The sequence below is a fragment of the Phytophthora parasitica genome (assembly GCF_000247585.1).
Source record: "Phytophthora parasitica INRA-310 unplaced genomic scaffold supercont2.19, whole genome shotgun sequence".
NCBI lineage: Eukaryota > Oomycota > Peronosporomycetes > Peronosporales > Peronosporaceae > Phytophthora > Phytophthora nicotianae.
Window position 1 is genome coordinate 348,343 of NW_008649005.1, and position 14,136 is coordinate 362,478.

The 14,136-nt window shown below is 51.3% G+C and overlaps 6 protein-coding genes across 6 annotated transcripts; 3 read left to right on the forward strand and 3 right to left on the reverse strand.

Moving 5' to 3' along the window:
* Nucleotides 1–46: 46 nt before the first annotated feature.
* On the reverse strand, nucleotides 47–2,089 carry PPTG_10276 (hypothetical protein; the record flags this gene model as incomplete). Its single annotated transcript, XM_008904940.1, has 2 exons — nucleotides 47–1,936; nucleotides 2,015–2,089. 2 exons carry the CDS (start codon nucleotides 2,087–2,089, stop codon nucleotides 47–49), a joined length of 1,965 nt encoding a protein of 654 aa, XP_008903188.1.
* Nucleotides 2,090–2,895: 806 nt separating this feature from the next.
* On the forward strand, nucleotides 2,896–4,368 carry PPTG_10277 (hypothetical protein). The gene is made up of 2 exons (XM_008904941.1): nucleotides 2,896–3,359; nucleotides 3,430–4,368. The coding sequence occupies exons 1-2, from the start codon at nucleotides 3,011–3,013 to the stop codon at nucleotides 4,074–4,076; spliced, it is 996 nt and encodes a 331-aa protein (XP_008903189.1). The 5' UTR covers nucleotides 2,896–3,010; the 3' UTR covers nucleotides 4,077–4,368.
* Nucleotides 3,348–6,446, reverse strand: PPTG_10278 (hypothetical protein). Its single transcript, XM_008904942.1, has 2 exons — nucleotides 6,349–6,446; nucleotides 3,348–6,285 (listed from the first exon to the last, which is right to left on the reverse strand). Exons 1-2 carry the CDS (start codon nucleotides 6,385–6,387, stop codon nucleotides 4,222–4,224), a joined length of 2,103 nt encoding a protein of 700 aa, XP_008903190.1. The 5' UTR covers nucleotides 6,388–6,446; the 3' UTR covers nucleotides 3,348–4,221.
* Nucleotides 6,447–8,126: 1,680 nt separating this feature from the next.
* PPTG_22578 (hypothetical protein) lies at nucleotides 8,127–8,240 on the forward strand (the record flags this gene model as incomplete). The annotated part of the gene is made up of 1 exon (XM_008905178.1): nucleotides 8,127–8,240. The coding sequence occupies one exon, from the start codon at nucleotides 8,127–8,129 to the stop codon at nucleotides 8,238–8,240; it is 114 nt and encodes a 37-aa protein (XP_008903426.1).
* Nucleotides 8,241–8,654: 414 nt separating this feature from the next.
* Nucleotides 8,655–8,753, forward strand: PPTG_22579 (hypothetical protein; the record flags this gene model as incomplete). Its single annotated transcript, XM_008905179.1, has 1 exon — nucleotides 8,655–8,753. The coding sequence occupies one exon, from the start codon at nucleotides 8,655–8,657 to the stop codon at nucleotides 8,751–8,753; it is 99 nt and encodes a 32-aa protein (XP_008903427.1).
* A 4,137-nt stretch (nucleotides 8,754–12,890) lies between these two features.
* Nucleotides 12,891–14,027, reverse strand: PPTG_10279 (hypothetical protein; the record flags this gene model as incomplete). Its single annotated transcript, XM_008904943.1, has 1 exon — nucleotides 12,891–14,027. One exon carries the CDS (start codon nucleotides 14,025–14,027, stop codon nucleotides 12,891–12,893), a length of 1,137 nt encoding a protein of 378 aa, XP_008903191.1.
* Nucleotides 14,028–14,136: the final 109 nt, after the last annotated feature.

Genomic DNA, 14,136 nt, shown 5'->3' on the forward strand with positions numbered 1-14,136 from the left:
CCCCCCTCCACACAGCTGCGCTTGGGTGTCGCCCTGTAATGGTTACTTATTTCATAGGCTTGCGGTCGAGGGGCTGGCCCTTGAGGATCTTGTCAATCTCAGCACCTGACAGCGTCTCGTACTCTAGCAGCGCCTGGGCCAGTTTCTCCAGGTCGGCGTTCTTGTTCACAAGGATGTCCTTCGCACGTTTGTACGAGGCGTCACACAGCTTCTTCACTTCGTCGTCGATGACCTTGCGAGTGGTGGCACTAGTGTCGTTGCCACGTAGGTCGTGGAACACCAAACCCACGTCCTCACTCATACCGTACTTGGTCACCATTGTGCGGGCCACGTTAGTGGCCTGTTGGATGTCCGAGGACGCGCCGCCGGTGATCTCGTCCTCGCCGAACGTCAACTCCTCGGCCACACGGCCGCCCATGCACACATCCAATCGAGCCAGCATTTGCTTGCGTGAAATGGACGTCTGGTCGCCTTCCGGCAGCTGTGATACCATACCTAAAGCCTGGCCGCGTGGCATGATGGTAGCCTTATACACGGGGTGTGCCCCAGGCGTGTTAATAGCGACCAGAGCATGGCCACCTTCATGGTAAGCCGTGAGCTTGGCCGACTCGGGTGTGATCACTGCTGACTTGCGCTCGGCACCCATGAGAATCTTGTCCTTGGCGTACTCGAAGGCGTCCATATCCACAAAGTCAGCACTCTTCATCGACGCACGGAGCGCAGCCTCGTTCACCAGGTTCGACAGCTCCGCACCAGACATACCGGGCGTAGCACGGGCCAACACGTCCAGGTCCACATCCTCACCAAGAGGGATCTTACCAGCGTAGAACTCGAGAATCTCCTTTCGGCCAGCCACATCAGGCAAGTCCACCGTCACATGTCGGTCGAAACGGCCAGGACGGATCAGCGCATTGTCCAGCACGTCCGGGAAGTTGGTCGCACCGATCACGATGATACCCTTGTTCTGGTCAAAGCCGTCCATCTCTACCAAGAGCTGGTTGAGCGTCATCTTCATGGCCTGCTGCTCCTTAAGCTTACGCGTTCCGCCGATAGCGTCAATCTCATCGATGAAGATGATGCACGGTGCCTTCCGCTTGGCCGACTCGAAGAGGTCGCGCACGCGACGGGCGCCCACACCTACGTACATCTCTTCGAACTCTGATCCAGAAGAATAGAAGAACGGGACGCCAGCCTCACCAGCGATAGCACGAGCGAGTAGCGTCTTACCCGTACCAGGCGGGCCAGTCAGCAGTACACCCTTGGGCAAGTTGCCGCCCAGACGTGTGAAGCGGGCCGGGTCTCTCAGAAACTGCACGATCTCCTCCAGCTCATGTTTGGCCTCGGCAGCTCCCTTGACGTCGCTGAAGCGCTTGTCGCTGCCTGTGGGGCCCATGACCTTGGAGGCCGAGCCGATCTTGCCGACCTTCTCGTCCAGCATGGCTCCCAGTGCCGACACGACGAGGAAGGCAACACCGAGTGTCCTCAGCGTTTTCCACATGTTACTCTTGAAGCTGCCTTCCACCATGGACACGTACATCGGGTCGTGAGCCGAAAGGCCCTGGCCACTGCGGCCCAGGGTCGGGGCGGCCGCGGCCAGGCCACCGAATTGACGGGCCGCTTCGGCCCCAGCGTAGGAAGCCTCGGCCGGCCGGGCCAGCTGCGGCAAGTCCACGGTATCGAGACGGCCCGTCTTGACTAGGGCCTTAATGTATTCCTTCTGCACGGCCTCGTCCAGAGCAAAGCGGTTTTCTTCTACGCGACGTACCACGAGCGCAGGATAGTTGTTGCGGTTAAGCTCCTGTAAAAAGCGCAGCTGTGCGTACGGATCCTCTGGGTTGGCGTTGGCGGCCTGCTCTAAACTCTTAAGTTGCTTGAGTTTGCCGCGTTGCGTCATGTTGAACAGCGAACGCTTGGCGCCGGCGGTGGGCATCAGAGGCTGCACATATCAATGTATGCATGATGAGTATACATTTGATGAAGAAATCTACACCCCGATTTCTGTAAAGTGACCTACATTCCTGGCCAACGCATGTGAGGCGAGCGCATTGGGGCGGGCGGCGCGCTGGAGAAGTTGCCGCAAGACAAGCATGGTGCTGCCTATGGACACGTATGGGGGCGGGGACGCTTGAGCGGCTTAGCTCCTTCCAAGCTAAAGTGGCGATGAGAGTGGAGGTCTAGAGACGGAAAATAAATCGGTTTGATTGGCTAAAATAAGAGTTTTTAGCCTCTCGAATGGAAGTGTCCGCTCTACGGAGCGGTCATGTCTGATCTTGCAACTTGCAGACTTGCAAGTATATGTAGCAGCCTGGTAGCTATATGGGTCACACGCGCACATGTGCAGATTTCCATGAAGCCTGCACCCTTCTATCCCGATGTGTATTGCCGGTATGTTAATAAAGCTGCTTTTGGGCTCTAATTTGTGAGTACCGGTATCAACCAAGTAAACCGGTATCTGAAGGTATGTATTATCGTAGAGAAGACTACGATAATGCACTTCTGAATACTATCCACCGAAAAAAACCATAAAAAATAAAGGTTTTTTCGGGCTGAATGCAATGGCAATTTGGGATCCAATTTGCCTTTCAAATCTTAAATTTGAAATAGTCCAGTTTGAATCTAGAAATTTCCAAATCAAAGTCTGAATCGTCGAGCAAGCCTGTCTCACTTCTAGAACACTCTCGAAAAAAGAGTCTGTCTCACTTTCTAAAACACTCTCGAAAAAAAAAAAGACTTTGTATTTAGAAAAAGTGCGCATTGTTTTTGGCCCACAACTTAAATGGGAACGGAAAAATATTTTCGAGAGATCTGATTGGCTGGGATGCCATTCAGACGAAAAAAAGCCATTAAATTTTTAATGGGTTTTTTACGTCTGAATGCCATCCAACGGCAAGAACTTTTTTTCAGGAAAAGTGCTTTATGACGTTCGCTTCCACTTTATGTCGCCCCACAAAAGGATTTTGCGAGCCAAACGCAAGTCTACCTCAATCTCTGCTAGCCCACTAGCATCACGATGGCTTCTTCAGCTACGTCCTCATCCACGGCCGAGAAGATCAAGGTGACAGTTAAGAGCGAGACCAAGGCGTTCTCGCTCGAGACGACCCCTCACGAGAGTGTGGCGGGCGTCAAGGCAGCCTACCAGGAGAGCGGAGAGAACGCCAACTTCATCCTACTGCTACACAAGGGCAAGGAGTTGCCTGACGAGAAGACGCTGGCCGAACTGGGCATCACGGACGGAGACGTGCTCGTGCACATTGAGGCGGCCCACCAGCCCTTCCACCCGCTCAACTACAAGCTCCTGGCCGAGAGTATCAAGAACCGCAGAAAACACGAGGACAACAACATGCAGATGCTCAAAGAAGGTAGGAAGGATCCTACATTATTAAAAGGTAGAAATTGGTAGAATAAGCACTAACTCTAGTGCTGCTGTAGACAACATTTGGGCCGCTGGATCCGACGGTACAGTGCACCGCCTTGGCATGGAGAAAAGCATCATCTCGCGCTCAATGAACGGTAGTCTACCGCCCCACTTCGCCACCAAGAAGGCGGGCTCAGGCCGAGCTTTCTTCAACCAGCTCTCAGTGCGCGTCAACGGCTGCAGTTACCACGTGCTGCCGAGCATGGAAGGTCGTTGGAACGGAGAACTCACCACCATCCCGCCACAGGACGAAGGTAGTCAGGTGTGCTCGAACGACCTGATCTTCCGCGACGACGAAGGCGTGTGGAGTCAGCGTCAGTCGAGGACGACCATGAGCGGCTTGACGTCCATGCAGCACATGTGGATAAAGCCCGTGTCAGACGGCATCCTCAAGATCGAGACGGATGATCCGTCGCTGCGGGGCTCCGACATCACCATGCAGGAGCTCGGCACGAACGTCATCATCATCACGGCCACATCCAAGCGTTCCGGTCGTCCGTTGATGGTGGAGACGATCACAGGCATCGACAGCTCGCGTCGTCTACGCACGATCCAGCGCTTCGACGAGTCTGGCGCGTTCCGATCGGTCTACGTCATGAACGAAGTCCGAGTCGTCGATGCGGTGTCTGGCGCCATGGAGAAGTACGACAACGTCTTCTAAGGACCCAGGTCTGGCCAAGTAGTAGCGCCCCGAGCGCAACAATGAAACGAGCAACTGGAGTTGCATTCATATACGTCTAGCCTGCTAGTTACGGTTGCCATCGTCTCAATACACCGCCCCGCTTGTTCTAAATACACGACTGATGTTATGCTTTGCCGTCTAGAATCTCCCAAGATGCGCGTTCGAACCAAAGTGTCATGGGTCGGGGAGAAGTGTTGACAATATCTGCCACATGATTAGGAGTCATGCCCGGGAGGATGAACATGTGGTTGATACGCACTAACACGTCGCCGAGAAACACTTTGCCGCTCTGCTCCACTTCACCCGGTCGGCCAAACTCGTCTGATACGAACGAAGTGACGGCGATTAACGTGCCCTGCACACCTAACGTCAGGTATAACCGCTTGCGAGACACCTCCACACTCACGAGACTAACATTCGACTTGGGCTTGTTCATAGCACTTTCGCTCGAGTTCTCTGGACGCGAAGGCGTGCTGGACTCCACGTTAAAGTCATTCGGTGACAGGAACGACATTCCATGAGAGGCGGCCGGCGTCTCCCGCTCTGTCGAGGTATCGGTCGCTGCACTAGGAGACAGGAACGACATTGAGTCCTCCATCTCTGTATCTGCAGGCGCCTCATTGGGCGATAGAAACGACGTCGTGGGGATTGCTGCTGTCTTCATCAAACGCTGAGCGGCCATCGGATCTTTCTCGGCTAGTTTTGCTATTGTCTCGGCGTCATGTGAAGTCCACCTGCTTGTTCCAGTAGAGGGTATAAAAGACACCAGAGCAGGGGCGTTGGTAGTAGATCTTCGATCACTTGTTGGTGCTGAATGAGGAGTTTGTTGAGATGCAGTCGGTGCGTTCTGCTGGGTTCTGTCAGGCAGTGACGAAGCGGTTCCCTGTTCTGGTTCGTCCAGCGATAAGTCGATCTCCTGAGCTCTACTCGTCACTGCGGTCTGGGACCGCGATGGCTCGCTTGAAGGTCTTCCCACCACGGCCACTGAGTTTCGTTGGGCCTGCAATTGCTGCACCTTTTCGTAAAGGGTAAGACCTGTGCGCCGCTGATTCGCCGGTATGTGCTGAGCCGCGGTTGTAGAAATCTGAGGCTGGTTTATCGGCCTTGCCGGTTGTATACCTGGTGCAGTGTATCCCGACGTTACCCTCATAGCAGCACTGTTGACAACTCTCTGCATAAACTGCTGCTGCGCTTGATACGCACCACTGTGAGCTGGAGGCACTGTGCGTATACCTGCATTTGCCGGTACGTACACACCCCTGGGATATCCAGGCACATAGCTGGCGTGTCTTGCTGCAGCGTTCTGGCTCAGTCGTTGCCGGATAATCTCCTTGTTTGAAAGAGGCTGCGATGCATTCGTCCACTGCTGAGCTAGATTTTGAGCCATTGGTCTCGCCTGTGCAAGCGCTGGATGCGGAACAAACGACGGCGGCATTACAACAGACGCTGGTGCAGATGCTGGTACAGTGGTTGGAGGGTGTGGGGCCGGCACTGGCTGTGTCGTGGGCGTTGGTGTACTTGACGTTGCAGGAGACTGCTGTGTCTGTTGATTCTGTGCCTTTTGTTGCTCTGCTGGCAGTTGCGAGTGCAGTGGCCGATAGAACGTCAAGATAATGGGACGTTTGGGCTTCCGAATGAGCTCCGCGAGGTCCCTACTGGACATGCCCAGCACCCGCGTCTCGTTCACCGCTAAGATCATATCTCCGACCTGGACGCGTCCTGTGGCCTCCATCTCTCCCATCTGTCCGTCATCCGTCTTAAGAAGGTCCTTAATGAACGTCTCGTTCTTCAGGTTGGTGTAGATGGAGGCGTAAAGTCTCTGACCCCAGAGACTCACTCTCTGGATGTTGGGGATCGTAGGGGGATTGTCCACCGTATCGTCTCGTTTCCGCTTGAGTTTGTGCAGTCTCATGGCTCGGAAATAGTCGTCCACTGCTGTTGTGTCACCTGTCTCCTTGTCCTGTTGCTGTGGGTTCTCCTTGGCGTGTTTTTTGGCCGCCTGTGCGTCCTGCAGCACCTCGTCGGCCGAGAAAATGTCCACGTCGCCGTCGTCAAAGCTCACCTTGTAGAAAAGTCCGCCTGAGACCCAATAGCAGCCCACAACGGTGCCCCAGAACGCGCGAGAGCCGAAGCTCTTGCGCACACGCACACCAAACATAACATCCTTCTCCACGCCGACCACTGTCACCTGTGTATGACAAGTTAGAGCACGGATATTACTAGCTAGAGCACATGGGGAACGCAGACGTACCGGCAGGGTGCACTCAGTCTGCGCCTCGACGTCCACCATCGTAGAGTGGCGTTGGCGGCGTTTTGGCGGGAGTAAAGCTGACAAGCGCAAGAGCTGATGATTGGCAGAAAAGAAGAATAAGATGGTGTGTACCACATCATTACTTTTTCAAAAAAGCAAGTTCACTTCCTATTTTTGGTGGGTCATAAGCTAAGGCAAGAATTTTTTTGAAGTAAGCAGTCAAGGCAAGAACTTTTTTTTTCAGAAAAGTGCTCATAGCTTATGGCCCACCATACTAAAAAGAGATCAAAATGGGCCATAAGCTATGAGCACATTTTCGATACAAAGTACTTGTTTTGCTGTACGTTGCCCCATTGGCTGGATCAATTCAGAAAAACGCATCGAACGTAGGCACAATGAGTGGTGGAAGTTCGCAACCCACGGGTGGTGCAGCAAGCGATGTAGAGGCAATACGCGATGCCTGCTTGTCCAAGCACACCAGAGTGAAGTATAAGAACAGTCTGAACGGTATCAAGAGATGGATTGTGGAGGAGCTCTCCAAGGAAGATGCTAACACCGGCAGGTTCTTTGACGAGCACGACGAACTTGTTCTAACGGAGTTTACTCCTGTATTATTTTTTTTTAGCGTTTCCTGGTATACAAACGCAGTTCTGTCAATACTGCCACTTTAAGTGGATACCGGAGTGCTATTAAGGACCTGTATCGTGTAAAACGCCTTGCATTACCGACTGAATATGGAGACAAAATGAAACAACTTTCTCCGGTTTGAAACGAATTGAGGTGGATAATGACCAGATCAGTACTCCTAAGTCATCGGGCAAGCAGCCTTTGACGTACTGACGCTACAGTGAGTTGTGTCTGGAGACTCTGAACATTAACGGTGGCGAGTTATCTCATCTCTTTTTAACTTCACAGTGGAACCTGATGTGCAGGTCTATGTCAGTACAAACACTTCAGACTCAGCATCTATTGGCAAAAGACGACAGCGTTGGTGTCGTATTTGTCAAGACCAAGACGAACCAAGAAGGTTCGGGACCACGTGACCCGCGTCACTTGTACGCGAATCCATCAAGTCCGTCAACGTGCTGGATAACTGCCCTGGCAGTCTATCTTGCGTGTCATCCTCGGCTGGAACCTGGCGCACTTTTTCCAGGATCCAACCAGAAACTACGTTTTGGCGAGATTTTAACTGGGGTTTTGAAAAGAGATGGTTCTGCCAAGAGTTTCGGCACCCACTCAGTACGTAAAGGGGTAGCAACATTTGCGTGCGGAGGAAGCACTGGCGGGCCGCCTATAGTAAGTGTTTGTCTTCGTTGTGGTTGGAGTATTGGTGGTGTTCAAGATCGCTACTTCCATTACGAAGCTGCTGGCGATCAGTTCTTGGGGCCAGTGGTGGCTGGTCTTCCCGTAAATAATTCAAAATTTTCGACATACCTCCTCATTTTCGTGATACCTCCAACAATTTTGTGACATCGTGTGTGAGGACTATGTTTCTAGTCTGTGTGGTGAGGTCAATATGATGGGAATACAGTTATGCCTTGCTAGTCTGGTTCAACACGCTCACTATCTACAGACGCATTTACCAACTGACCACGCTCTACTTTCAACGCACGTAACACGAAATCCAGTGGTGCTGCAAAAGTTACAGCAAGAGCTCACAGCTGGCGAGTCTCCGTGGATGCAACCCACTGGAATACCGTCTTATATCGAGTTGTATAAAAAAAACTTGACAAACAACCGGAATCCATTGATGTGTTGCCAGAAAAGTTGGAAAAAAAATGGAGCACGCGCTGGAAAGCAAGGGTGTTGCAGCTGGGAATATTACGCGAGAGTTATTACGCGAAGAAATTCACAATTTGTTAGCAGAAGTCAGTCTTCAACGTATTTACTAACTCGCGACGCTGTAGCTACTACTGCACCAAAACGCTCGTATTTTACGCGGGGTGGAAAGTTTCACCTTCTTCCCAGAGAATATAACTTTCCGAGCATTGACCCCCTAGGCGCATGTCTGCTTTGGTAATTTAGGAATCCAAACCTCGGCTACCCTCCGTATAGAGGGATACCGTTTGATGATTTAGATACACCTCAGAAGAAAGCAACACTATCTGAGTGGTCAATCATGATGAGGCACATCACGAACGGAATTGAAGCACACTTGGGCACTCCAATGTCTACAGTCGTCGATGAACCCCACGCTATCAAGTTGTTTAACATAGGATATGAGGTACTTCGACTAAAGCCAAGCAAACGAAAGCGTAGAACAGGACAGATGAAGCTGTCAACAGTATTCAGACTCGTCCGACAAAATGACCAAGATCAGGAAAGAGACCACCAACCAACCTCCAAACCACGAAAATGGCCAAGACGCACAAGCGATGGTGTTCACTCTGCTCGCGACGACGTAGTAGAAGCACCCAAACAAGCAAACAGTATTTGAATCTTGGCAATACGCTCTTCGACAGGTAATATCGGCCACCCACATCGGAGGCCGTAACTTTCTCAGTTTTACGAGTTAGCGACTGCTATTTGAATATGTTAGGGATTCAAATGGTAGAAATACGGCTCTTGTGTTAACGAGCCGGACTTCGCAGCTCTTGACATGGCCAGCATACAAAATAGTGATTTTGACACCGCGTCAGGTTATATCGGCCACCCATACCCTTACAAAAATCAAGTCAAACAGAATGACGGTCAAATTAGGAAACGAATGGTTAGACACGGGGAAGACCTGCTTGTGGGAAGCGGTCTCATGTTGGGTATTTGGCAAAATGCCAAGAAAGACGAAGCCGCCTCCAGCTAAGAAGAAGCCCAGACTAACGGATAGAGAGCGAGGAAGAATCGAAGGCCTCCACGAAGGAGGCGTCAGCGGGTGGGATATCGCTCGAATCACGGCGCGCAGTCGTGATACGGTGCGGCGAGTCATTTCCCCCGTCCAGTCCGAGCACCAGAAGAAACACAAGCGAAAAGGCCCCACCCCCATCCTCACCGACCGCGAGACCAGGCTCCTCGTGCGAACAGCGGCCAAGGGCGAGAAGTCAGCGGCAAAACTCAAGACCGACTTGAAGCTTTCAGTATCAGTTCGCACCATCCAGCGTACCCTTTCAAGGGTAGACTGGTTGGTGTACTCCAAGATGGAGAACACCTTGCCGCTGAAGTCGGAGGACATGCTGGCGCGCAAGGCATGGGCCAGCGCCATGCTTGCGCGAAAAGACGCAGGGGCCGTCTGGGTCACCATCATCTTCTCGGACGAGAAGAAGTGGAACCTAGATGGACCCGACAGCTTCCAGCGCTACTGGCGCGATTTGCGACAACCGCCTCGGCAAACCAAGCGGAGACAAGCTGAAGGGGGCTCGGTAATGGTCTGGGTGGCGTTCAGTTCGCTCAGCAAGTCTCCGTTGGCTGTGTTGGTGGGGAAGCAGAACTCGGATGACTACGTGTACACTGTCTCCGAGTACCTGTTTCCATTTGCTCATTTAAACTACGGTACGGGGTTCATTTATCAGCAGGACAACGCAAGCATTCCCGCTTCCAAGCGCACGGAAGAGTTCTTCGCGGAGCAAGACGTCAACGTCTTGGACAGGCCATCTAAGTCTCCAGATCTTAACCCTATTAAAAATCTCTGGTCTATTATAAGCAGGAAGGTTTATGGTAATGGCAAACAGTTTGATAGTGTGGCTCAATTGAAAGCCGCTCTATTTGAGGCTTGGGGCGCTATTCCCAACACCTTGTTAGCGTCACTTATTGAGTCTATGCCGCGCAGATGCGTGGAAGTACTTGACAGGAAAGGCAACAAGACGCATTATTAATTTGACCATCATTCTGTTTGACTTGATTTTTGTAAGGGTATGGGTGGCCGATATAACCTGACGCGGTGTCAAAATCACTATTTTGTATGCTGGCCATGTCAAGAGCTGCGAAGTCCGGCTCGTTAACACAAGAGCCGTATTTCTACCAATCGAATCCTTAACATATTAGTCGCTAACTCGTAAAACTGAGAAAGTTACGGCCTTTACCTGTCGCCGAGTGTACATGATTAAGCTTTTGTTTAAGTCAATTGAGTATTATGTTCTATTCTACTACCAATCCATACTGAACCTACACTCGATAGGACGGCAGAATGCGTCTCGACTTCGTCAACTACGAGCGGTAAGTGGCCAATGGAGGTCAGCGGACGAGAGAGTAGGTAAAAGTATTTTATTATTTAACAAATTCTGTGGCCGATGTACAGGAACAAAGTCGGCAACAAGACAAAAGGGAAAAAGACGGAAGCCGGGATTCGAACTCACGTGGCTCTCGAGGATCAGAAGTCACGACGCCCCATTCTACATGTACTTACAGAGTCGAGCCCCGTAGCCCACTCAGTCATGTCGTCTAAAGCTTCGGCAATAATAAGACAGCCGTACGAGTCGCGTCGAAAAAGGTGCGAAACATGAGAGGGAAGGAGATATTCTGTCCAAAACGAGTACAACAATGTCCAAATTGTCCAATTGATAAATGACGGATTTAATACACTAAAAGATTGTTTTGTATATTTTTCCAGGACTGTCCAAACTGTCCAAAAGCTATCCAAACTGTCCAAAAGCTATCCAAACAGTTTACATGAAGTTCGTGTAGTCGTCTGGGACTTGAGTGACGACAGCTTCAGCGTGGCGAGGCGCTGTTTGAATTCCCAGCTTGATGTCATGGATGCGGTTCACGTAACCTAGTGCCTCGGCTTTAGCTATCTCCATGAACGCCAGTAAGCTTGGATGAGCTCCACGCCCAAATTTCTCGCCGAAGTCGCGGTTGTACTTTTCGAGCGGGTTATTGGTCCTATTTGTGATGTCAATCCCACCAACCATCATGCTATTGACGTTCCACAAGCTGGAATCAAAGCGCCCCATCCACGTCTTGCGAAAATATCGCCAAAACTGATCCCACTTGCCCTTAGAGCCCTCTTCGTTAATCAGACTTCGCACATATCGGATTCCCTGGTTAAAAATTACAACGTCATACAAGATCATAACGTCAAAATTGAAGTGTCAAAAATGTCAATAACAAAAAGGTTAAAATTTCAAACGATAAGGAAAATAAAAATATGCGCACCTTGTCGTCGATTTCATCTGCAGGAATGATGGTCAAAATGTCGAGTTTGCCGGGGGTCATTGCATCCTTCACCTGATCCCTTGTTAGGCCCTGATCCAGCATGTGACGGCGAAGCGCTTGTTTCCAATGAAACAAACAGCCCACGATATGCACTTTCGGGAACTGGTCGACTACAGCGTTGATCAACGCGAGCTCAAAGTCGCACGTAACGCTGGCGGGTTCTAGTCGGCGGTCCGTCGCAATGATAATCATCGTCAATGCGTCCAGATAGGTGTCGTAGTCTCGTCCTTGAAGGAGTACGTACATCGCCGGAACGTACAAGTTAACAGTAGCGTCCAGCAGCATTACAATAAGGCATTGTACGAACGGTTTCGGCACCATTTTAAAGGTGCCGTCGATGAAGACCGGAATTGCTGGGTTTCGTAGCAAGAGGACTAGATCTGGGTGCCCAAATCCTACGATACGACGCTCCTTATTCTTGACAGAGAACCCAGTGTTAAACCTCACAAAGGAACGTTTGACCGAGTCGCTGAGCCAGCGCGCCTCGGTCTTGTCGAGCGAGTGTAGCATATCGCAACCCATACCCTTGCGGGTATTTTTGACAATGTTGACACCTTGCAGTTTTGGGATGGCGTTCAGCGTGCTTCCTTTGTGTAAGTTGTTCAATGCTGAGCGGACACGCTCCCACACCATTGATGGAGCTTCAGACGCTGATTCTAGAGCCGCTCGCTGGAGCTGCTGACGCATTTCACACCGCACATCCACGACTTGTTTCGGCAGTAAATTCTCGCAGTTGTGCTCACCGCGAGCGCGTTCGTGTTCTCTTTTCGAAATCAGCTTTGCAAGACAGCCTTGTCGGAAATGACGGCAGTTGTAGTAGATGGTGCCAGTGACTTTGTTCGTTGTCCTAATCACATACTCCTTCCCTTCGTGCAGCATTTTGGAAATGCCTGAATGAAGTAATGCCCTAGCTCGAGAACGCACTACACGCCAACCGTTCTAGCCGTACTTTTACTAGCAAAAAGGTAAGATTTAGATCCGTAATTTATAAAATAACGCATATGTTTTGGACAGATTTTAAATGTGGTAATTTATCACCAAAACAGCAAAAACCAAATTGGATATTTTGGACAGTTGGACTCGTTTTGGACAGAATATCCAACATCCATGAGAGACATCCGGCCAAGCCGCTTAGCGGCCATGGAGGAAGGAGCACACACGCTAGCGCTCCTTGACATCAGGCAACAGCAGCACATAAAAAAAAGCGTTCGAGCTTGTTAGAATCCACAGAGTTCTTTACTTCGTCCGTCGAAGTTAAGATCTCTGTGGAATACAATTAATCCATTCTCACAGATGGGCTCAGCGAGCGGAATGGATGATATTAAGTGCAACTCCAACAGCGTTTTCATCTGTGTGAGCGCTGGTGATGCCGGTTTATGATAAGTTTGCTTTATAAGTTAGATTTTTAGTGGGGCGATGGTGTGTGCACGCCGTCTATTCGATGGAACCTGTTGCTTGAAGCGAGCGAGGGCCTCCTTGGCCGGAGGGTCTGAGCAGGATTCGGGTCTGTTGTCGGATTCCGGTGCCATCTTCTTGGTGACGTCGGGGAAGTCTAACAGAGTGAAGGCTATTGAGAGTCGTGCTGCGATGCCGCGGTTGGCGTTGTTATTGCCCACTTCGGGCTCCTCGTCGACAAACGGCTCGCAGTCTGTTGCGTCAACCAGGCCAGGAACCTCCTCTTCACTGCCTGCAGTCGGGGGCGAGTCGCACTGGTTCGAGTACTCGGTTTTTACTTTCAGCGTCCGCAGATCCAGTTCTAAAGGTACAAGGCGTGTGAGACGACGGCGCTCACCGCCAAACGAATTCCTGTCCAGATCCATGATAGACTCATCGCTCTCGCTCGACGATGGAGTCGTCTTCTCCGCTTTCGCTGATTTTCCAGTCTGAACAAGCAAAGGCTGTTTAACGTCATCCTCTGCGTCCCTGATGACGACACTCCGCTCGACCGAAACGACTTTATTAGTGGTCGTGACACGTCGCTCTGCGGAGATGGCATTGTCCAGGTTGGACGCGTAACTGCGTAGGAACTTGTTCAAATTGTTCGATCGAGCATTCGCGGTGATCTCAGCCTCCTTCGCGAGGTCGCTGGCCAACAACACAGGAGCAACAGCTGCGTCCCGTGCGTCTCGACGGCGAGTTTTCGTCTGCTGAGTCGCCCCAGCTACCGATTTCTTCGTAGTATCTTTGGTATCATGTTCAGCCTCACTCGGCACCTTCGTCCGGGACTCAAATCTACTGCAAAGACTCTGCACCATCTGACGAGAGCGAAGTTCCTTCAGAGCACTTCGGATTGACGACTTCATCGGGCCAACAGGTGAGCCGATCTGGATAGAGGAGAGATCAGGCAACGCCAGCTTCAGACGGCGCTCAGGAACAGGTTTCTGGATAACGATCTCGACTCCATCAGTGTTCAGTTCCTCTTGCTTCTTCGAATGGTCCTTCAGCGGCGAGAGTCGACCAGACAACCAGTGTCTGATAGCGAACCCCACCACTGCTACAGCGACGAGCAGGAACAGTGCGACGAAAGCTGCCATCCAGGAGATCTTGATGCTGCAGTCCTTCGCCGACACTGCGTTTTCTCGAATGACCGTATGTGCACCAAGTGTGGCTGTACAGAATGGCCACGCACAGCAACATCCAGAT

Excerpts from the sequence above, each read along its gene's own strand:
- PPTG_10278 (XM_008904942.1), bottom strand. The coding sequence starts at position 6,387 with ATGGTGGACGTCGAGGCGCAGACTGAGTGCACCCTGCCG. Across the intron at positions 6,286-6,348 it reads AGACTGAGTGCACCCTGCCG|GTGACAGTGGTCGGCGTGGA; the intron begins GTACGTCTGCGT and ends TGTCATACACAG.
- PPTG_10277 (XM_008904941.1), top strand. The coding sequence starts at position 3,011 with ATGGCTTCTTCAGCTACGTCCTCATCCACGGCCGAGAAGATCAAGGTG. Across the intron at positions 3,360-3,429 it reads CATGCAGATGCTCAAAGAAG|ACAACATTTGGGCCGCTGGA; the intron begins GTAGGAAGGATC and ends GTGCTGCTGTAG.